Below are 23,447 nucleotides of genomic sequence, written 5' to 3'. Positions count from 1 at the left end.
GACCATTCTTGTTTTTTATAAACAGATCATAAATCATATGTTCAATAGTGATGAAAAGGGAAATTCATTTAAAATCTCAGGCCAAGCTTTTAAACTGTGCCCCCTAACCCCCCCCCCAAAAAAAAAAGATAAATAAAAGACAAAACAGCTGCTATTTCCTTCCTTCCTTCCTCCTCACTTTCTTTCTCTTTTATCAAAGTGTTTGCCATAGCTATTGCTAGCGCAAGAGAACAATAATGTATTAGTTTTGTTGAGTTGTACCAATTATCTTATATCCTTGATTGCTTACGGTTTGACAACACGATCAATCAGGATGCATGCCCATTGGGTGCAAGGATGCGTGTGTCGCAAAACATAATATGATCATTCATTTTATAAACACCGATAAGCAGGTCGTAGGTAATCTGAAAAGTCCTTGTCTGCTTCCATGCTCTACCTGATCTTGAATTTTTGTAGGCAACTGAGAATCCAAGAAATTTTCAGTTTTTATTTCCTTTAAAAGTTGTTTATCTTATCAAAGTATGAAAAAGTATTAGGATAGAAAGGAAAATATGTACTTTTACATGTCATTGGCATATTCAGGTTGCATCGCTCACAAAATTCAAGAGCTGATATGTTTTTGTTTACATATATCACACAGCATTTCATTTCTTGGATTACTATTCATATCGAGTGATGAATTTTAGTAGTTCTTGTTTTAATTGGTTAAAAACAGCAAGGGGTGGGTTTTAAGAGCATATAAATCAAATTAACCAAATGTTTAAGAAATAATTTGGTCATAATATCATAATGACCATGACATTTTTCAGCCTATTTGGTTATACACATGTTGATCAACACATATGATAACCAATGGTGACGGACAGTAACCCCAGTACCTCGTCAAAGAAAATATTAATTTCATTGAAATCCATGCTGATTTTAACAAAAGACATCATTTTGATCAACCTCAAAATGACAAAGAAATTAAGAAAATTTGAGACGTACATATCTACATTCTTCCAAGAAAAAAAAATAGCATCCCTGACCTTGGTTAAAGCATGGACCTACTACACATGGTGAGAGATTGGAGAAGCAAACCATTGTGGTTCGTCCCTCTAGTGTTTTGTCTGATTCAAAGATTCTGTTGCCACTGACCTAAAGGCCTGGTCACACCGCCCGAGCGTTGTTGGAGCGGTCGTGGAGCGGAGAGAAAAAAAAATCATCACTGCTCGCTACCGTTCACCATTTTCGATTTCAATTGTTTTTATTTTGTTTTCGATTTTTTTCCCCAATTTTGTGAGCGAACTTGGACCCTCTCTCATTACCGCTCCAAGACCGCTCTGGCGGTATGACCAGGGGTGGTATTCTGAGATCCATTTTATCTCAGATAAAATAAAATATTTTATCTCCGTTAAAATCAGTGAGATAAAATACCCTTAAAATCTCTCCGAATTGGTATTCTGAGAACCATTTTATCTTCATTTTATCTCTGTAAGACACACCTATTTTTTAATCAATATCCAATTAGAAACGCGCTTTTATAGCTCTCTCATATCACTCAACCAATTAAAATCCATTACGCCAGGAGGTGTGGCAAAGGGTGAGATTGCGTCAATTTATTGACTTCAAATACGCTTGCACTATACGCTTGCGCGTCTTTACGGAGATTTCTTTTTAACAAAAAGGACAATACTCTCATCTTTTTTCGAAGTCTATATCGCATCTTTTCAAGCATCATTTCAAAGACAATATTAGTCAAGAAAAGTCTTATGAAATACTCTCTGATTGTACAGGAACAACGTTAAGGTGTTATTCTCAATAAATATATAATTTTTCTTCATTTTCATGTCATCATTTGGGTTAATTTACCTAGAAATACTGGTGAAATCAACGTCACAGAGATAAAATAGCCTCTACCCTCTTTTAAGTTTATTTTATTTTTTCTTCAAAGTAACGTGGGCGCAAGCACATCATCTGCGTTGCAATGGCCAGATACGCGATGGGTATGTGTACGCAGGCATTGTTCTGTTGCGTATCATCTGTAGACACGCAAGATAAAATTTATACGCAAGATAAAAACTAAAATTTTATCTGAGAGATAAAATCTCGTCTCAGAATACCAATTTCATTTTAAGAGATAAAATAAAATATTTTAAAGATAAAATGACCTCAGAATACCACCCCAGGCCTTTACCACATCTCCAACAATGTCCATGGTCTTGTCTCTTTACTTTATTGTAAAATGATTAAGAATATTTGTATTTTGTATCAATACAAATCAATTCCTTCGTAGGGTTAGGGGCAGCACCCCTAAACTGCCCCTTTGACAAAAAAAGGGCAAACTTTCTATCCCATGACCTCAGACGAGTCTGGTTGATGATTGGACCTTGTGTTCCATTGTCAAGAGTGAGGAATACTCCCTTTGATAGTTGCCATGATGGTTGTAAAATCATAGGCAAAAATGTGCATGCTCCATTTACCATCAATGGGTTGTTATGAACATTAAGATTAGATCAGATTTCACAAGCCATACCTGTATAAACCTGCACTTCCACAAGAAGGCTATATTATATTTCACATATTAAAACATGAAAAATTGGAATGAACACCAATCTGTGCCATATTTTTCATTTCATTTATTGGTTAATTTCTGCAACATTAAAAAAAAACATGTTGACAAAGAAAATACAATAATATATGTAATGAATTTACTGACAAGCAAAACACTGAAAAAATTGCATTTTCTATCATTTTCTATCACATATCGATTTTTAGAAGGTTGCAGGCCACTATAACTTATAAGCTAAGCTTGACTGCATGGCATCCCTAGATAAACAATTACAGATTATTTATCATACAATCGTATCATAAGGGTGCAGGTGCATAATGGGGGGGTTACGCTTTGTCCTTTCAATGTATGTTTTGATTTTGAATCTTAATGAAGATTTTTTAAATCTGGAATGATTTAGTTGCACAACATATCTTATATTCACTGCATACAAGGACACAATTACTTAAAGGTCAAGTCCACCTCAGAAAAATGTTGATTTGAATCAATAGAGAAAAATCAGACAAGCACAATGCTAAAAATTTCATCAAAATCGGATGTAAAATAAGAAAGTTATGACATTTCAAAGTTTCGCTTATTTTCAACAAAATAGTGAACGAGCCAGTTACATCCAAATGAGAGAGTCGATGATGTCACTCACTATTTCTTTTGTTTTTTATTGTTTGAATTATACAATATTTCAATTTTTACGAATTTGACAATTAGGACCTCCTTGCCTGAAGCACAAAATGTTAAAATAATGGAATTCAACGTGTTTAGGGAGGAATGAAACTTCATTTTACATGACAATGACGAGAAAATCAAAATATTTCATATAATAAAATACAAAAGAAATAGTGAGTGAGTGATGTCATCAACTCTCTCATTTGGATGTAACTGGCTCGTTCATATAACTATTTTGTTGAAAATAAGCGAAAATTTAAAATGCCATAACTTTCTTATTTTACATCCGATTTTGATGAAATTTTCAGTGTTGTGCTTGTTGAATTTTTGTCTTTTTATTCAAATCAAGTTTTTGTTGGGGTGGACTTGTCCTTTAAAATGTTCACATGCATTGGTAAAAAAATCCAACTTGTGCATAAAATCAATACCTGCGTGATATACATTAGTATGTCTTTGTTGCAGAGCAGTTATTTGTCATATTCTCATCTATTGAATTTGATAATAAAAGGAACAGGGCCTGAATAATCAATTGATGGTATGATTCAAAAGAGCTTCACAAATCACAGAAAAGCATGCTACAAAATGGGGCATATGTTGTTTGACAATATGATATCTTCTATGATTAAAGGTCAAAGTGACATGATCAGTGTGTGAAAATAGTACTTTACAATGGAAATTTCATTCAGCTAACCATACCATGAAATATTATGTAGCTGACATACCAATTTTGGTTGTTGTTCAAGAGGTTTTTCTAATAAGTTTCTGAAGTCTTTGAAACAGTAAAAAATAGAGAGCAGAAATAATTCTTTCATTTCCAAATGTTGGCAGGCCGAGATACAGTTTCTGTACATTCAGTACAGTGTTTTAATTTAAATTCTATGGATAAATCTCTTATATCTTTGAAATGTAACACATGATCCCAACACCTATCATTGATCGTGATATCGATATGGTATTGCATTTGATTTTTTTTCTTGTTCCAGAATTCAAATCTCTTTCCATTTCTTGTTTAACAAATCAAATATTCCTAGACTTAATGTAAGCCATTGACTCTTGGTCACCTGATATTTCAATTTTTATTATCCAGGTCAACTCTACCAGTATAGGCCTAAGCTATTTACCTCAATCATTTTATCTTTTCCGTACATCAGTTATTTGCTTTCCTTGCATGACCAAGGTGTGGACTTGATACTTGCTTTTGTTATTAGGTGTTGTTCTTTTGTATTATTCCTTAGATTTCAGTGTATTTAATGCAGTCTTTGCAGGTCCATTATGATATCATATAATTTGACCTTTCAGAACTCTTGCTTCTGTAAAGGTTCATTCTAAAGTCATTCATGCATTTAGTTGTTTTTTTCAGGGAGGATCTAGTAGGCATAGCATAGAATATTATCTCAGGAATTCATATGAAACGTTTATTACAGGGGAAGTTCACCCTGAAGAAAACTTTGTTGTAAAAATAGCAGAAAAAATAGTAAAAAATATTGGTGAAGGTTTGAGGAAAATCCGTTAAAGAGTAAGAAAGTTATCAGAGTTCAAAGTTTTGGATTTGTGACGTCATAAACGAGCAGCTGCCCCATGTGTTATGTAATATAAAATGCATGAATTTCAAATTTTGTATGGTTTCTGATGACTTAATTTTGATTTCTATTCATAATCGGGTGTGAAATGATTTGTCTATTGATACACAAAAGTTACAGTGAAAACGATTTTCAATTTTCTGAGAAAATGGAATTTCATTGATTTTATACCATTCGCTATGTAGGAATGCTGCTCGCATATGACGTCACAAATCAAATAATTGAAATTCTAATAACTTTTTAATTATTTGATGAATTTTTCTCAAACCTTCGGCAATATTTTTTATTATTTTTTTCTGCTACTTTTACAGTAAAATTTTTGTCAGGGTGAACTTCCCCTTTAAACATGGGGAGTATACTTTGCTTTATCTGTAAAAATTTATATGGGACTGTTTTTTTTTTCTTTCGAAACTGAACAGCTTAATTGTACTAAAGGACAATTTCAAAATCATAATATTTTTAAATGCAGTCAGATACTAAGTTCTTATTGACTGATATACATTTATACATTTCCTGGCCATTGCTATTAGCCAGAGATATATACATTTCTGAAAGGTGCCTTCGCTTCATTTTAAATTCAGTCCAGACAAGTTTTCACCATCATGTTATGAAAGGCTCAATATATAGATTTCCTTTCTTTGGATTGCCATCTACGTCTTAAATATCAGTTATTATGTGCAGTATCGTACAGTGGATAAAACAACTGAGACTGCTGTGGTATTTTTTTTTCATGATTCTCACGAAAGTCATTTCAGGCAGCAGATCGATGTTGTAATGGCGTAGCTTTGAATGTAGTTCGGTTCACAGCAAGCTTAATTACTGATGCAGACTCTCTACCTACATACATAATGGATTGAATAAATTCTACCCCCATCACATAAAAATTGTTGTCACGATTTTCCCTTATTCTCTGAAGGTAGATGCTTAATAGAATTTATGTAAATGTGGTCCTTGATTACCTTTTGAAATGCCAATTTCCATCAGACTGTACACATTAATTATAAAGAGCTACAATGGTGTGTTATTATTATTGATAAGTAAAAATATTAAGATTATTTGTGACCCTTTGATGATGGCTTCATTTCCCTTTCTCCCTACCTTTTTCCTCTTCCTCCCTCTCTCTCCCTCTCTATCTCTCTCTTCCCGGTGGTATCCCTAATTGTTCCTCTTTGTCTTTTTTTTCTCTGTCACTTCTTTCATCTCCCCTCTTTGTATAGATCTCAAATCATGAACCTACCACAAATTGCGATTTCTGTCGCTTTTTTTATGTTGAATGATTTTATACTGTCTTGTTTTTGAGATGCATGATTGGAAAAATGATTAGGGATCTAACAGTGATAGTGATTCACTTCAGATTGATCAACAAAACACCTATTTATGTTGAATTATTTTTGCTATGAATCAATAGTCATGATAGTTAATTTATCATATTCCTTTGAATATCTGTGTCACCTGGCAATGATAAACAGCAGCTGTTAATTGAATTTGAAACCCATCTTTGTTTAGATTGTGTGCAATCTCTCTTCCTGATATGAATGGCCCCAAAACAGATAATGCATGTATTCACATTTGTTAAGTGATGAGTTGATCTGAGGGTGTGTTTATGCTTCCACTTTTCAAACCAGAATCAGCGTTTTCATATGTGATTAGTCCTAAACATGGTTGCGTCAATGCTTACTTTCATTTAAATGACATTTCAGAACGCTGATCGGAAAAAAAGGTGCATTTCAAAATGTTGTTTGTCCAGAAACAGGGTTTCTTTGGAAGTATAAAGAGGACCACGATCTTAAACATGTTTGAATGATGTCATTTGGTACATGCTTCTGGTGGGATGAAAATTTGTGGGCAAATACAGTCACATGGTTCTAACAGATCAATGCGACCGGAACGGTGTAATGAAAAAAATGTGAAGCTGTGGAAAGGATTTCTTTCTTCTTTTTTCTCCATAACAAGAAAATGCTATGCTTTGGAGCGGCTTTCTTTGTTCTTTTTCTCCATAACAAGAAAATGCTATGCTTTGGAGCGGCTTTCTTTGTTCTTTTTCTCAAGACAAAAATGCTATGCCTTGGAACAGAAATTTGATTGTAAGAATGGGGGTAACCTCCGCGGCACATATATACTGTGTGCCCCCCCCCCCCCCCCCGGGCCTCAGCATATAAGCAATAGTTTAGCTTGTATTACATTGTGAACCACTCCCCCCCCCCCCCTCCATTACACTTTTGTGTCTTCATACCATGGACCTTTGTTCATATACACATTTTACTGCTCCAATGTAGGAAAAAACGGATTTGTTGAGGAAGTAAATGAGAATAGAGTCTTGATGAGGTTTGATACAACAAAGTCTGATGGGTATATTAGATGGTAAACCCCAGATGAACTCTCATGCATGCTTTCATTGCATATTGATAAGTTTCAAAAGCTTTTTTTTATGATACAACTATATTGAAGGGAGGTTGAAAAATACAGCATACTACTTTCTCACAATAGATTTACCAGGTCAGGAACTATTATTATTATTATCATTCAACTGCCTCCTTCCAGCTCGGAAATGCTTCACTCTCAGTCCCTATTCCACAAGGCTAAGGATGATAGGATAGTGTTACATAAGCTATTCATAAATTATGCACAACTTCACATCAAAACCGTTCGCCAGTTCCTGGGCGCTCAACAGATTCTCTATCATTCTTATTCATGTCCACTGAAATTCAAGTGTCCACATCTGAATGCAGAGTTTATGATTTTTCAGAAATTTATTAGGGATTTTAGTAGATGCAATTCAATCAAAGTCAAACCAAGAGAAAATTGGGTTATCTTATTTATTTTCCATCAAGCCTTGCATAACTGAAGAAAATACCTGTGTTTCAGTCTACTCCGCCTACTGTGAAGAAATAATGAATAAATAATGATAATAAAGAATTTGCATAGCGCATGTATTCACTTTGTTAGGTGCTCCAATATTACCCCGGCTAAGCTAGTCTGCCGATTCTGCTACTCACAGCTTTTACAGTGGCGTGGCGTGCGACATCTGTTTTCTGGCGTCTGTCGTCCGTCCACAATTTCAAAATGCTTCTTCGCCATTTCAGTTCTGTTTGCTTGATATGATAGCACTATATGGGGGATTCAAAACTTCTACACAGAATTTTTGGAACTCATTAAATATGCTAATTTATGCGCATTTTTCAAAATTCACAAAAAATGCTTCTTTATTTAATGACCGATTTTGAATTTTTTGCTTCCATCTGGTAAAACTTGAGGATCACCAAAATTCTACACAGAAATTTGAAATTTTCAGTAGAAAATTGTTCATGCCAATTTTTGCAAAATGTATTCATAAATCACAGAAAATTCCTCTTCTTCTTTATTTGTTGACTGATTTTGATTTTTTTTTCTTCCATCTGGTAGACTTGCATGTGGTTCACCAAACTTGTTCACAAAATTTTGAAATTTTGTCTATAAATTTTTTATGCTAATTTATGCAAAGTTAATTCATAAATCATTAAAAAAATATTTTTTTCTTCTTCATTTATTGATTAATTTCAATTTTGTTTGCTTTATATGATAGCTTAAGGTGGAATACAAAATTTCAACACAGAATTTTGAAACTCATTAAATATGCTAATTTATTAATATATTGTCAAAACATACAAAAAGTATTTATTTATTTGTTGATTGATTTTGATTATTTTTGTTCCATCTGAGAGCTACATGAGGTTCACCAAGGTTCTACACAGAGTTTAGAAATTTTGACTAGAAAAATATTTATGCTTAATTTATATGAAATTTATTCATAGATCACAAAAATGTTTCTATGTCATTTCTTCACCAATTTCAATATTATATCCTCAATTTATGTCACCAATGTAATTCACTACAGTGTCAACTGGGCTGAAATTAAAATTGTGTTAAATTTCGTTGCGAGATGCCGGATGAGCTCCACACCATTGATGTGCTAGTTGAGGAATTCCTTCCCGGGGGGGGGGGGGGCACTCAGTATATATTGCATAGTGGGTATGTGCCGCAGAGGGGACCCCCGTTTTTACACTCGAATTTCCTAGGCATAGCATTTTTGTCTTATTGAGAAAAAGAACAGAGAGCCGCTCTAAAGCATAGCATTTTCTTCTTATCGAGGAAAGAAGAAAGAAATCCGCTCCATAGCTTCGCATATTTTTCATTACGCCGTTCTGGTCGCATTGATCTGCTACAATAAGCTGCAATTTTGGTGAAAAGCGGCCGCAGAGCTGCATCATACACGCATACCTGTTCCATAGGGATGCATACGCACTCACACGCTGATGATCCGTTCCAAGGACCCCCGTTTTCACAAACATTTGTAGTTCCGAAGCCTGTTCCGAGGTCCCTCCTTTTTACAATAAGCCCGCTCCAAGGCTCCCGTTTTTTGTCTTGCCCACGGCAAACCCCTACCACTTTTTTGGTCGAGTGCCCCCCCCGGATTCCTTCCCGCTGATACCCTTTTACCTCACCCTGGGTCGAGTGCAGCACAATGTGGGTAAATTTCTTGCTGAAATAAAAACATGCCTAGGCTGGGAATAGGGTCAGTGTTTACACTCTTTACTATCTTCTCCCAGCTCTTGATTCTCAGCCTTTACCATGCTGTAGAGAGCTGATTACCTATTAAATAAGAAACAAATCCAAAGACTGTTCAATATGATTATTCCACTTTTATTGATTATAGGTGTGCTGCTGTGCATAACTATGAAGATCATTTGCCATGTTACTTGCAACATGATAGATCTTTCGTGTGTGAAGCCATCAATTATATTCCTTTTCATTTTCATACAGCTGTTTATACTAATTGTCAATATTTCTGCTCAATGGTGTAGAACATACAAGGACATATTAGCCATGCTCCAAATTCAGCTTTGATAAAAAAAGAGTATTTTATGTCATTGTTGGTAATTACTACACTTGTATTCAGTGCTTCTTATGACTTATGACATATTTCTTGATCAGATTTGGCATCAAAATAATGGTACTCTTGCTATTGATACAGCTTCATGCTTGTAACATAAAAAGTTATTAAGTGCTAATCTTTTGTATGAATATAAATGTGCAGTTTAGATTGAAATTACACATTTAATTTGTCATTTCTTTACTAGAGCCACTACCTTATTAAAATGATATGCCACATATCGGCCTCATGGAGATTTTTCAAATTCGTGTACTCTGACTATCCTGTATGAAATGCAGTCATAGTGAGCTAATTATCGTGCTGTTATAGTTAATTAAATTCATCTCCCCATTTATACTGAATTGCACAGGTTTGTCATGAATAAACTTTACATTTGGCTATAAACCTGCTGATAACGCCAATATCAGAAACCTAATTAACCATGGGTAATAAATACTGGTAGTTAGCAAGTGCCAGTAGCTCTCCCTCTACACATCAATGCTTATCCAGTTAGTCTTCAAGCACAGACTCATATTTGACACTTTAATCAATTTTACCATGTGTAGACTGAAGACTAAATGCCAAGCTATCTTTATCAAGAGCCAGCCACAGTACATTATGAATCTAGTCTCACCATTTCAGAATCTGCATTACACAATGGATGTGAATTGTGAAAATCGAGGGTCTGTACCTGCAGACTATCATCCAGTCACTTTGTTCAGCTGTTGTGTCCAAAGGCAGAGTAGTCTGGTCTGCAGGAACAGTCCTTGATTGAAAATTTGATCGACAAGTAGGTCTCCACGCAAAGACTAGCACATATAAAACTTGCTGTTTGGAGGGCCTTCAGTACACGATGCATTTTAGGCTGCACATTCAGACCCTTAACTCAAGTGAAGGGTTTGCACAGGAGGAGACGGCCTCTCTCAATCCATGGACCTATCCATGCTCAATCTTGTCTTTGATAGGTCCATGGTGAGACCAACCGTTCACACAGGTCCGTCTCGATGGACTTGTACACATATACGGCTGTATAGGAGATATCGTCTGTATGGCAATCACATAGCACTGTCACTTTACTTCAAACCCTCATTGCAGATTCGCCACACCAGCTCATGGCTCTGCTGCGGTCCTATACCCCAATAACAAAATCCTTGGTGAAGGAACCAAGAAATTTCATTCCCAAGCGCTAACTACCCGGAATCACTCGATAATCCTCATGTAAAAATTTCTCCTCAGCAGGTGCAAGCCCGAGGGTTAGGCCATGAACAACAGCTGTGATATTACGTAAGAGCAACTCTGCTGGTAGTAGGCCTTTCAGAATTAAATGATTGTATTTGATATTTAATCAAGTTTTCAAAGGCTTATTGTATTTCGAAATTTAGTGTTAATTTTTTTTTCAATTTCGAACGAAGAAAATCGGCCCTGAAAAAAGGAAACTGTTAAAGAGAATAAAAATGATTTCATGCACTGGTGGACCGCAGAGTTTGATTGAATTGTCATGCTGTGTATGCAATAAAAAAAGAAAGAAGGGAAGATAGAGAAAGAATTAAAGAAAGATAGAAGCCAAAGGAAGTAAGGAAGAAAGAAAGATAGGAGCTGAGGAAGGAAAGAAGAAAGGAAGAATAACATTAAAAGAAACAAATATCAACATAAAGAAGGGAAAGTAAGAGGAAACACAGAAACGTAAAAGGAGATAGGGGAGAGAGACAGTATTGTATTATTATTATATTATGTTATAATGTATTTTAGAATCCAAAGTTGTTCTGTTTTCAGTGTGAAACGAAGAAAATCGACCCTGAAATAATTAAAGAGAAATATAAATGACTGCGTGTGATGGCGAGTGAGTTTGCTTGAATCTGCGCGCTGCGTATGTAATTAAGGTTCAGTCCCCCCCACCCATCAAGGTCAAGAAACACGTGTTTAGATATAACTGGCCTGGGGTAATTTAGGTTTTCCATGGTTCGTAACAGGGATTTGCCTTCTGCACCATGATATTTGTCACATGTGCACATTCAATCAAAACAGTTGCACCCCTTCGATTTGCACCCCAGATCAATCTCCCTCTCCAAATTTTTCTCTAAAGGAAGATCTCCCTTCATTTATTCATACTTCAAGTCTGGATGAAAATTCTCTGATACCCTTTTTACACAGGATTTTCTTAACCCGGACTATCGCTAACCCCGTACTATCCTTAACCCCGTACTATTTTTTTTCCTTTTCACACATGCTAAATTGTTATTGCTAACCCCGGATAAGGAATGCTTGCTTTTCACACACGAAACTCGCTAACCCCGGACTAGTGGTTTTTGTCGATCATTCGTAGTACAAGTACTTCACTCGTACACTTTTTGCACACGCTACAATTTCCTTAACCCCGTACTATAGGTGGGACCAAATTGCCATTTAGCCCCACCTATAGTACGGGGTTAAGCTTAGCCCACTTTCGTTTTACACATGCGATCTTAACCCCGTACTATTGCTCTTAGCACCGCAATTGGTGGGATAACCCTGCTTTTTTGCAGGGCCAAATAATCCCGTACTATAGGTGGGGTTAGCCCACTTTGCAAAAATGCTGTGTAAAAAGAAAGTGGGCTAAGCTTAACCCCGTACTATAGGTGGGGCTAAATTGCCATTTAGCCCCACGTATAGTATGGGGTTAAGGAAATTTTAGCCTGTGTAAAAAGGGGTATGAGGTGCAAGCAATTCCCCTCCCCTTGGACAATAGTTTAAGGCTGCGTTTATGCGACCTAAACCCAGAATCATGATTTGAATCACGATATGAATCATGATTCAAAACAGCAACATGAATCACGATCCGACAGAATCAGCGTTTATACGACCATCTTTCTAACGCTGTTTCTCCCTGAATTCGGGCCGATCCAGTGCGCATCACAGTGCGCAGTTTGACCCAGGAAGTATAGGTCCAATTTGTGCCTTTGGAACTTGAAGACAAGATTGATGAAAACAATGAAATATACAAATAACGCTACAGTACAACCCCGGGGGTACAACACACAGAATGATAATTCCTAAATGCACGTGACAATTGGCATATACCGGTACTACACTGGCAATAATGCTCCACGAAAATTAACCTGCACGAAACACAGCGCGCGCCTTTGAGTCGAACCCGAAAAAGCACGACACAATGACGTCATAGAATCATGATTCAAATCACGATATCGTTCATACGACCTTTTTCGTTCGTGATTCTACAGAAACGTCTTTCAAAACGCCCCTTTTTCTGTGTTTCATGTTTGTGATTTGAAAGACGTTTATTTCCACTTTCGACTAAACGCAATCGTGATTCTGCAGAATCGTGATTTGAATCATGATTCTAATCATGATTCTAGGGTAAAAAAAAGTGTCGAATAAACGCACCCTAAAAAGAATGCAGGGTAAGATAGCATCACTTTCCATTTTGAGAATAGAGTCTCAGTAGGATGTTATCAACTTGGCACATGGGACATTGAGCTGTTTACTGAAATATTTTGATACCCCTTTCAAACTGGCCTCTTCATTTTTCCCCTGCGAACATCTCCGGCATGCATTCCTCACTTCCCAGGTGAAGAAAAAAATGTACCCTTTCGCACTGACATCTCTTCCCCGGCAAAAGTCGACGGGTGATTTGCTCGGGCGGAATTAAGTGCAAATGAAAGCGCGCGTTTTTTTTCATTTGAATTTTAATCCTACTCTTTCCTTATTAATTGCAGATACCTAATAAATTTTATCAGTGAAGTTTTTGAGATAATGGCTGGTAAACACTTCTCAGCAGCTGCTGCTGATCAGTGCACTCAGCACGGCCATACAGAATTAGAACGAAAAAAATTTGTTAACATTGCTTCTTACCGATTACAAAAAGGTGTAAAAAAGTACAACATATTCTAGAAGTATTAGAAGCAAAACAAAAAAAAAGAATCAAAGTACTTTGATATTTTTAGCATGTACAATAATGCTTTTATAATAAATATCGTAAGTGAAAAAAACAAACTGCATGTTTGAGGGTATTTAACTCCATGGAATGATGGAATCGCTCATAAAGCGTGGCTTTCTACATTTAGCCACGGAAATAATAGCTTGCTAGCGCGCGTAATCTACGGGGTTTTCGGGGAGAAAAAAAATAACCTCTGACGTCATGAAGGAGGAGAAGTTCTCCGGTTTGCTTTCATACTGGCCGTTTCACTGGCGAAATTTGCCGGGAAACAGTTTCACCGGCGAAGTTCTCCACCTATAGAGGTGGAGAAGTTCGCCGACGAAGTTCTTCTGTGTACTTTTCATACTGGACACTTTCCCCTTCGCTGGCGAACTTCGCTGGGGAAAAGCGCAATATGAAAGGGGTATTAGTCATACTTGTCAGTATATCTTTTATTATAATATTTCAGCATTAAAGAAAGGTCAAGAGTCTTTCTCATGGAATAAAGTCCTGAAGGAGGATTAACAATGTACCCAAGTCTAAAATGCTCATGAAAGCTTGTTCTCTGATGGATTATAAGGATCTCTCAGTTTATCCTGAATATGCAGTTTGTTAAATCCTCTAGTCTCAGTGCGATATCATCCCTGTAATTTTCCTAGATCTTTTTTAAGATCTTGTTTTTGCAGTGACAATTTGTATAAGTTGCTGTCATGATATGATGCATGTTTCATGATATGTTGCTCATAAATTATGGACGGAATGCAAGAAGTTGCAAACCAACGAACGTAGAGGGCAGCAACACACAGCAGTGTTGCTATTAGGAAGGTCCACTCGATACGCACATACAATTGAAGTGGAAGAACAATTTGGTAATCATGCCAACGAAACCATGAACCGATACAATACAATCGTGGAGTGACAGCAAATAAGAGATAAACTAATAGATTATGGCAATAGTAGATTCAAATAATAAAAACAAAAAATACACAAAGAATTGAATAATATTGTACCACATTTTGAAAATAAAATATCACTAGATTATTGTCAATTTTTTTTTGTACATCTTCAGTAAAACAGGATTATTCTGTCATAAGTAAACTAGTCTGCTAATTTCACCCGGATTTAGCCAAGCTCATTTTGTGACCACCAAAATCCTCTCAGAGCACTTTTTTAGTAGATTGTAGAGTTGATTATCCTCGTTATTTTTGCTTGAAAGGTTTTTACATCAAATATCATGCTTAAAATTATGAAATGTGTTTTCCTGTATTTTTCCTAAAATATTGCATGGTTATGACAACGGTTTTATGACTTTGCATTTCAATATGATAACAAGTATGTATACTTGAGGTTGATACGTCTTCATCTAAATTTCGCTGCACCATCATAATGCGCCTACACAATCCAGCACCGCCTAAAGCGCCATGGCATGGCATGACTGCACCGACGCCCCAGGCAGGTCGGTGCTGAGGTAGGGTACGGTTGGCTGCATGCATATGCTAACACAATTTTTTGTATGAATATATACATGTACCAAATCTATATCTTCGGTCTAGCTAAGTCGAATCGCGTTGAGATTATCCTGCCAGTGCAGTGCGAATGCGGCCAGCATATCATTCGCGCAGCGCAGTACGCGCACCGAGGTGACCGGGGAAGTTTCAGCGCGGCCAAACCAGAACATCACGGTCTTGGCTTGGCGTTAGCGTGTGCAGATTGGTAGGGGCAGCGAAATTAAGCAGAAGAACGGTGACACAAATGTCATCAGTCTATGTATTTTTATTGCTATGTAAACTACAAGAATCATGATTACCTTTTGTCTTACATTTTTTAAATACAAACATGCTGTAGTAGTAGTATTTGACATATTTTCTTGGAGGTCTTATTATCCATCAAAAAGAGTAAAATTGAAAAAAAAATTAACTCTACAATCTTCCAAAAAAGTGCTCTGGGAGAAAATGGTCACAAAATCTGAGCGAAGTGGACCTTCCTAAAAGCAACATTGCCATGTGTTGCTGCCCTCTACCTTCGTTGTTGTAAACCATTAAAACTGTAATGATAGGGACTGATTGAGGACAGTCATCAATAGAAAGACGTGTATATTAAAAAACACTGGATCCACCTCCATACGTAAAGACATATGATTACGGTAACTTTACCAATTGGCTACTGCAAGTTCAACAGAAATCTTAATTTTGATTGACAGATGGATCCTGCTACCATGGAAGTTATCATTTTTGCAACAAATTATATAAGTTATTTGATAAAGGGGCCCCATGTTCTGGTTGTTTTATATTCAAACTATCCCTGTGTCATTCTATTTTTTTCACACAAATGAAAGTTTATTATAAACCAATGATTTTCTGCATTCAATTATTATTGGGTTTTTTGGTATATACAGAATGTCATCTGTTTTCAGTAACCCCCAAAGTAATGTTGTGTCAAAAGAATGACACTTCACTTTCAGAAAAATAGGATCTTCTGAATCTTATGGATATTCTTCTTTACATTCTCATAGCAAATCTACAAACGAAGATATTTCCAGGAGAGTAGCTCAAGGAAATGCCTTTTTTCTTTCTCTTTGTTGCAGAGAATCCCTGCAATAGCAATCCATGTGGTTCCCTAGGGGCTTGTGACCTAGATGGCGTTCAGTACTACTGCAACTGCACTTCAACAGCAATATATAATGGAATAACCTGCATAAGTAAGTATATTTAAGTGTTTCATTTTGAATCATTTTTGAAAATATTTGTTTGTATGTTTCAATATATGTTGCAAGTTCAATACCAGTGTTATATCTCTATAATAAAAAAATAGTCTACAGCACACATGCTTATATTCAGAATAATCTTTTGAAACAAAAAAAAATGGATCAACATACAATATTAATGTTTGAATTTTTTTTTTGAGATTGTCTTGAATTCAGTTAAAATGAATACCCCATCACAATAAGGCCTAAATATGGTTTACAGAATAAATTATACATAAGATATTTTTGTATGATATACAAATGGGAAATTGGCAATTCGTCCACTGCCAACTTGTCCAGTCACCACAAGGTCTACCTTCATTAAGTCTAGTGCCATTCTGTCCATCGACATTTCATCGTACAACCATTTGGTCCAATCATCACTTTGTCTAATTACCAGTTCATCTATTACCATTTTGTCTAATAACCAGTTGGTCTAATACCCATTTTCTTTTCATTCATTTTGCACAATTAACACTTAAGTTTGATTAGACCACATGGTATATGCACTAAATGGCTATTGGACCAACTGGTTATTAGACAGAATACCATGTGATGATTGGACGAACTGATGGTAGGCCAATTGATAGTAGAGGATTTGGCATGTGGGCGAATTGGCATTAGACGAATTGAAAATAAACCATACAAATCTGTACTTGAAATGTAATATTTTCATTATTGTGTTGCTATACTTTAAAAAAATGGTACATGAAGGGAATATTTTTAGTCCGCGTCTTGCTAACATAAAGAGATCTCGTCATGAGAAAAATCATGTGAAACTCATGAATATGAAAAATGGGGTGATTTTAGCAGATCAGTCTTGCAGACTTTACCTGCAAAAATGTAATTTTCGTGGAATGATGGAAAAAACTTCTGTCCTCGTCATGGGGTGTCAAGATATATAATCACATTTTGTATTTCATAGGATGCAAATCAATGGTAAAACCGGCAATGTTAGATTATCACTCTCTCTATGAAAATGTCAAAAGGCAAGAGATGAGAGCAAGTGGAGTGTTTCCTTCAGAACACAGTGTATTGAGCCTGATAGTGATACTGCAGTATCGATTCAAATTGATTGTCGTCAGTATATGATGTCACTTTTAGCCTGAAACCGGTAATTGTTGAAGCGGGTCATGAGAACCTGTTGCTTACATCCTATAAGTGAAGGAAGACAAAATGCACTTAGTAGAAAATGCAAATCGGTGTGTGTAGATAAACTTGCAATGAAAAACTCTGTCTACCATTACAAGTGGAGTGTCCACACCAAAATAATAATCTTGAAAGTGTTTCTGTAATACGTTAGCTATAATTTGCTATATTTGACGGTTATGAACGAAATGTGCTCGTGGTCAAACAAAAGCACTAATCAGATAATTTATTCTCTTTTACACATTTCACAGAGATGTACGATTTAAGTACTGTTCTGTATACAGTATGGTCATTTAAATCCTGACCTTTTATTTGCTGTATACAGCCGAAGGTCAATTACCCTTTTCATAAACCCATCCTCCAATTAGCCGCCTAAGAGTAACGCGGATAATTCAATAAGAATTGCGTTCATAAACTCCGAAAATAATCCGCACTATTTTTACGAGCGCCCGTTCTGAAAAAGGCGGATAATTGTCATGACAACTGGACACGCCCCCTCCGATGCGGTGGTGTTGGAAAAGGGTGACCTTGTGACCGCACCATGGCAATTATCCGCATTATTTGGAAGTGCGTTCATAAAGTCAAACTCTGGTCCCGATGCTGCTATTATGCGGATAATAGCAGCATCAAAATAATGCGGATAACTCTGGTCCTCCTCCGATTTTACGACTAAATTATGCTGCTATTAGCCGCATAATTGGGTTTATGAAAGGGGTATATGAAGCTCTGTATGCTTGATTATCATTCTTTCTATAAACATGTTTTTCTTACCTTTTATTGCACTTTGATATTTTTGTTCTTGTTTTTGTCTGTTTATACACATCATTTTATATTGCTCTCCCAATAATCATCTCAACTGTTTTTTTTTCTCTCATCATCTTTTTCCATATCTTCTTGTCTATTTCTTTCTCCTTCGCCATTCTTTTTTACTTCTCTCTCCTCTTGATATCTTTCGATTGTTCTCTCGCTCTTTCTATCTGATAACCTGTCTGTTACTTCTCCCTCTCTCTATTTCACTCACTATCCCTCTTTTTCTCTGTCTCTCTCTCTCTCATTCTGTATCTGTCTGTCTATGTCTCTCTCTCTATCTCACTCACTATCCCTTTCCGTCCTCTGTCTCTTATGTCTCTGTACTTGTCTGTCTGTCTCTTTCTTTCCATATTTTTCAACCATCTCTATACAGCTGACCCCTGCCATTCCAATCCCTGTGATAAATACAGCACATGTCGGCATAATGAGGACTTTGAGCCAGAATGTTACTGTACAGAGGGCATCACATGCATTGGTAAGCATTGATCTGTACATTCTATAGTGCATTTACTATTCCTTTTTTTCCATACATATTAAAAAACTTACCGTTTTGTTTCACGATATTCATATAAAGAACAAGGCTATACAGAAACACTACTGTTTTTCCCCTTTTTTCAATAAAATCATGAGAATTTTTCCTGATAAAGTGAAATACTGTGATTTAATTACATGATGGGTTTGCCAAGCGTGAACAGCCTCAGCAGTTGTTAAATGATTCATGAAGAAGTGCAACAAGAAGCAACGAGACATGCTATATTTACGATAGCCTGAGAAATTAGATGTCTCATGCTTACATGCCATGAATGACCAATTTGAAAGTGCTTGATCAAGCATGTAGCATATGTTTGCATACAGTTTGTGATCAATGCTCCACTTGATTTATAAAAGAATTATCATAACCACACTCGTCTGTTTGAAAAAAAATCTCATAGGAACAAAAAATAAGGCCTATATTTTTCACAATGTAATATTTTGAATTTTGATAAGCATTTAAAAGAAAATTGTTTTTGTTGATTGTTTTTCTTTCTTTAACGAATTTATAGGTTCATAAAATTTTATTTTATGAACAGACTTTGTCTGTTTTCATAAGATGAACTTGACTTGATTGAATATAATCTGTACTGTATGATGATGATGATGGTGATGATGCTGCCTATGGTGATGGTGATGATGATGATGATGATGCTGCCTATGGTGATGGTGATGTTGGTGATATTTATTGTCAAATGTAGCACAGTTTCAAACTATTGTCTTTGGTCTTCTCAAAATCGTATGGGCGTCGTTTTGGGTTGGTTTGTTTTGAGACGCCTGGTTGAACTGTTAACCATAATCTAAGTAAACAATTATTTGTGTTCACATGATTTATGACTGTGTGCAGTTCAGTGGACAAGGATACAATGGCTTCCACCTGTTTGAAGTTGACTCTAGTCCCATATGTGTGCTTGCCCCATATCTTCTTGGGGTCACCTCAAAAAGTAGTATCAGAAAGGATTAGGGCAAGCATCGCCTTTTTGCTTACACCATATCTGTCTTGGGAGTTGCCTCTGCTAGCAGTCCCAGTGAAGTCTTGGACAAGTGCCTCCCCAAGGTTTCGAACCCTCAAGTCCCAACATATCGGGGGGGGGGGGGGAGGGGGGCACTTATATTGATGAGTGGATACCATGCGCAACCAAAAATACGTGTAAAAAGGATGTCTTTTTCAAGATGGGGCACATTACGTACGTAACATAATAAGGGTGTCAAAAACACTAAAACAATGAAAAAAGGTATCTATTTTCGCTAGAAAAGCTACATGTTTAGGGTTAAATTTGCGAGGGTGTAAACAAATCAAGACTAAAATGTTTTATAAAGGATGTAATTTTTGCCCCAAGAGTCAACACTTTGTGTTTAGAGTACCAATCGCGGGAGATGTGGGAGGTGGGGCTGTACTAATAAACCCAATGATGTAGGTATGTAAAAATACGGCCGACGACTGTGATATAACAATAACAATTAATATCGCTGTACTTGTTTAGGGGGTCAATTCAGGGAATACTTGTCAAGAGCATCGTTTTGTTTTCAATACTTGTTAAGGGTAGGGTTTCACACGCCAATGCTTGTTATGGGGTACATTTTCAGAATATGGGAAATACGTGTTTTGGTGCTTTTTGAGACCCCATGGTCGTGCATGGTATCCACTCGTCAATGGAAGTGCCCCCCTATATGCTTGCTCTTTATCTTCCTTAGTGAAGTCTACAACAAGCATCCCTTTCCTTTCACCACATCTCTCTACTATGTTTTTTCCTAGAATATCAATGCTTTTGATGTGATATGGTTAATAGAAAATTTGGCCCATCTCCCCACTGTAAGCATTGAATCAACCTTCTAAATCAAAGGTACCCCCCCCCCACCTGATGTGTTGTGACATACTGTATTAAATAATAAATGTAGGAATTGAAGTGAGATTTAAAAAGTATTTCATTTCCCCAGTCATTTTAAGAACCCATCAAACAATTGACTTTTAAGATGTTCATCTTTCTATGTGTATCATGTGATGATAATTGCCCTCTCCAAATGAATTTGAAAGAAGTCTGAAAAAAATAGAGGTAAGATGGAAAGGCGGTCATTCTCTTAATTGCACATTCTGATTTCTTGCCATGTTTGAATGATACTGATGAAATTTTGCCCACATACTACTGAAGATGAGTAGGAAACCACAATGTCATGGCTCCGGCTTGTTATGACAGTAAATCAAGGGAAGGTATGCTGGATAGAAAATGTGCTCATAAAATTCCACACACACATCAGTCGGGGGAATTAATCACCTCCAGTAATATTTCTCATTAAAACTACCATTCATTACCCAGAAAAGAGCCTCGTTATTGAGTGTGGTGATGAAGTAAAGGAAAGGAAAGCGATACTCCCCAATGATAATTTAACATTTGTAATGTGGGCAGGTAGTGGCTGAATAATAATTACTGAAATTCCTCCCCTCTCTCTATCTCTCTCTCTCTCAAGTTGATGAATGCCATGTTGAGGAGTTGGAACATAGTAATTGCATCACCCTGGCAACCTGTGAAGAATCATCGTTGGACCTTTCAACAGGCTGGAAACATCATGACTGCAAATGTCGATATGAGGTCATCAATGGGACCAATGTTACGAATGTCTGTCCAGGTAAATTGAAGGGGTGGGGGAACAACCTCTTGTTACATTTAGTCAAAATATCTCAAACCAAATTGATTATATAAACCCATTGTCTTCTGGAACAGGGTAGTCCCTGTAGAAAGCCTGTGTGAATTAAAGAATTCAGCAGTTAGCAGGTTTACTATTGAAAACAATTTTTTTTTATAAACTATGGAGTGGTTTATAGTGTTTTCTTTGATGTATCAGCTGTGTCATGCATGTATACGGCAGTATATGCTTTTCAAACTTACCCATTTGAAACCTTGTGAATTTGAGACTTAGGCCGTGTTTATGCTTCCACTTTTTAGGCCAGAATCAGCCTTTCCAAACGTAATTAGTCCAAAACACGGTTGCGTCCATGCTTACTTTCATTTACTTTCATTTAAACGCCGTTTCAAAACGCCGATCGTAAACTCACAAAAAGATGCGTTTGTCAACGTCGTTTGACCAGAATTAGGCTTTCTGGGGAAGTATAAACAGAACCACGAGCGTAAACGTGTTTAAATGACGTCATTTGGTACATGCTTCCGGTGAGATGAAAATCCGCGGGCAAATACAGTCGTATTGCCCCATGTTAACTCCACGTAATAAAAACAATCGGAAAAAAAACTTTCGAAAAAGGGCGCGCCCAATTTGACCTCTTTTTACGATGCGAAGCCAGCTGGAGATCATGATTTGCTCTGAAAAGTTAAGCATAAACAGCACTCCCAGAACCACGTTTACGATCGGCGTTTTGAATTGACGTTTGAAATCGCTGATTCTGTCCTCGCAATGGAAGCATAAACACACCCTAATAATAATAACTTGAACTCACCCAGAGTAGCTACTTCAGTTTTGTTTGAAAACAGAATTTTCCAGGGCTCCCCCATGATAATCATAGCCTGGGGCCTCGTGAACCCTGGCAATAAATAAATAAATACTTTGCTTTATGTATTTTACAATGCATCACCATACTATCACATGATTATCTGTTTGCTGAAGAGCCAAGTGAGAAAAATTACTCAAGAGCTCATTTGCTACTGTGAAAAGTAAAAAAAAAATAATAAAAAAAAAGATTTTCCCTAGCATAATCCTGGGGATCGTTTCATGAAAGGATTTTATCCGACAAGTCTTGTTTTATCCGACAATTACCATAGTAACAGTACCTGTCAGAATCAGGGAAAGTTGTCAGATATGACAACTTGTCGGACAAAATGTTGATGAAACGCTCCCCAGGTGATCACAGTGAAAAGGATAAGAGTCTCTTTGAGTCTCCCCAATTCATTGGAAATTCCTAGTTGTCAGTGTTTTTTATCTTGTCTTTTTTCATTCCTTTAGATCGATTGGGAGGGGTGAGGTTATTTGCAGTTTTGAAGGAATTAGATTTGAAAGTCTTTCATGAATGTCTGTCTAAATTGTTTAAATGTTGATGGCTGTGGCCACCCACTAATTATAAAATCAAATAGTTTGACCCTGTACGAGAGTGAATTAATGAAAAATTCTGGCAGATTGGGCAACAAAGTACATAATTTAAATATTTGATTTTTTTTCTTAATCTCTCAATTTAATTCAATTGGTTAATTCCAATTTTTAATCATTTACAATGACATATGGTAACATTTTTTTCCCAATATTTTTTTAGAAAGAATATATATTGATTTGCATGATACAATTTATAAGAAACACAAGAAATTGAAAGAAGAATGTAACAATTGTAGAACCAGACGTAAAGGATTTTTATTCTTCTTGAATTAGAATGAACAGGATTTGATTGTTTTTTGTCTTATTTATTTTGCTTGGTAGATGGAAGTTGTGATGAAAGAACATGCGATGAGAACGTCAACTGCAACTACATTGATATGCCAGGAGGCATTCGATACAACTGCTCCTGTGCTCCTGGATATACCTTTAATACAGTTGGAAAATGTGAAAGTAAATAAACGAAATGAGAACATGAAAGTATAATTAAAATTATGTTACTATTT

The 23,447-nt window shown here is 36.4% G+C and overlaps 1 protein-coding gene across 2 annotated transcripts in view; it reads left to right on the top strand.

Moving 5' to 3' along the window:
* Positions 1-23,447, top strand: part of LOC121411315 — a 97,424-nt gene that overhangs the window by 52,739 nt on the left and 21,238 nt on the right. For both annotated transcript variants that reach the window (XM_041603975.1, XM_041603974.1), the window contains exons 11-14: positions 16,201-16,314; positions 18,692-18,793; positions 21,316-21,474; positions 23,266-23,394. In XM_041603975.1, coding sequence (XP_041459909.1) covers positions 16,201-16,314; positions 18,692-18,793; positions 21,316-21,474; positions 23,266-23,394 — 504 coding nt within the window. The remainder of the gene's footprint in view (positions 1-16,200; positions 16,315-18,691; positions 18,794-21,315; positions 21,475-23,265; positions 23,395-23,447) is intronic.

This window comes from Lytechinus variegatus, chromosome 3 (assembly GCF_018143015.1).
Source record: "Lytechinus variegatus isolate NC3 chromosome 3, Lvar_3.0, whole genome shotgun sequence".
In the NCBI taxonomy this organism is placed as follows: domain Eukaryota; kingdom Metazoa; phylum Echinodermata; class Echinoidea; order Temnopleuroida; family Toxopneustidae; genus Lytechinus; species Lytechinus variegatus.
Note: the sequence above shows the minus strand (reverse complement) of the source record. Positions and strands in the feature narration are given on the sequence as shown.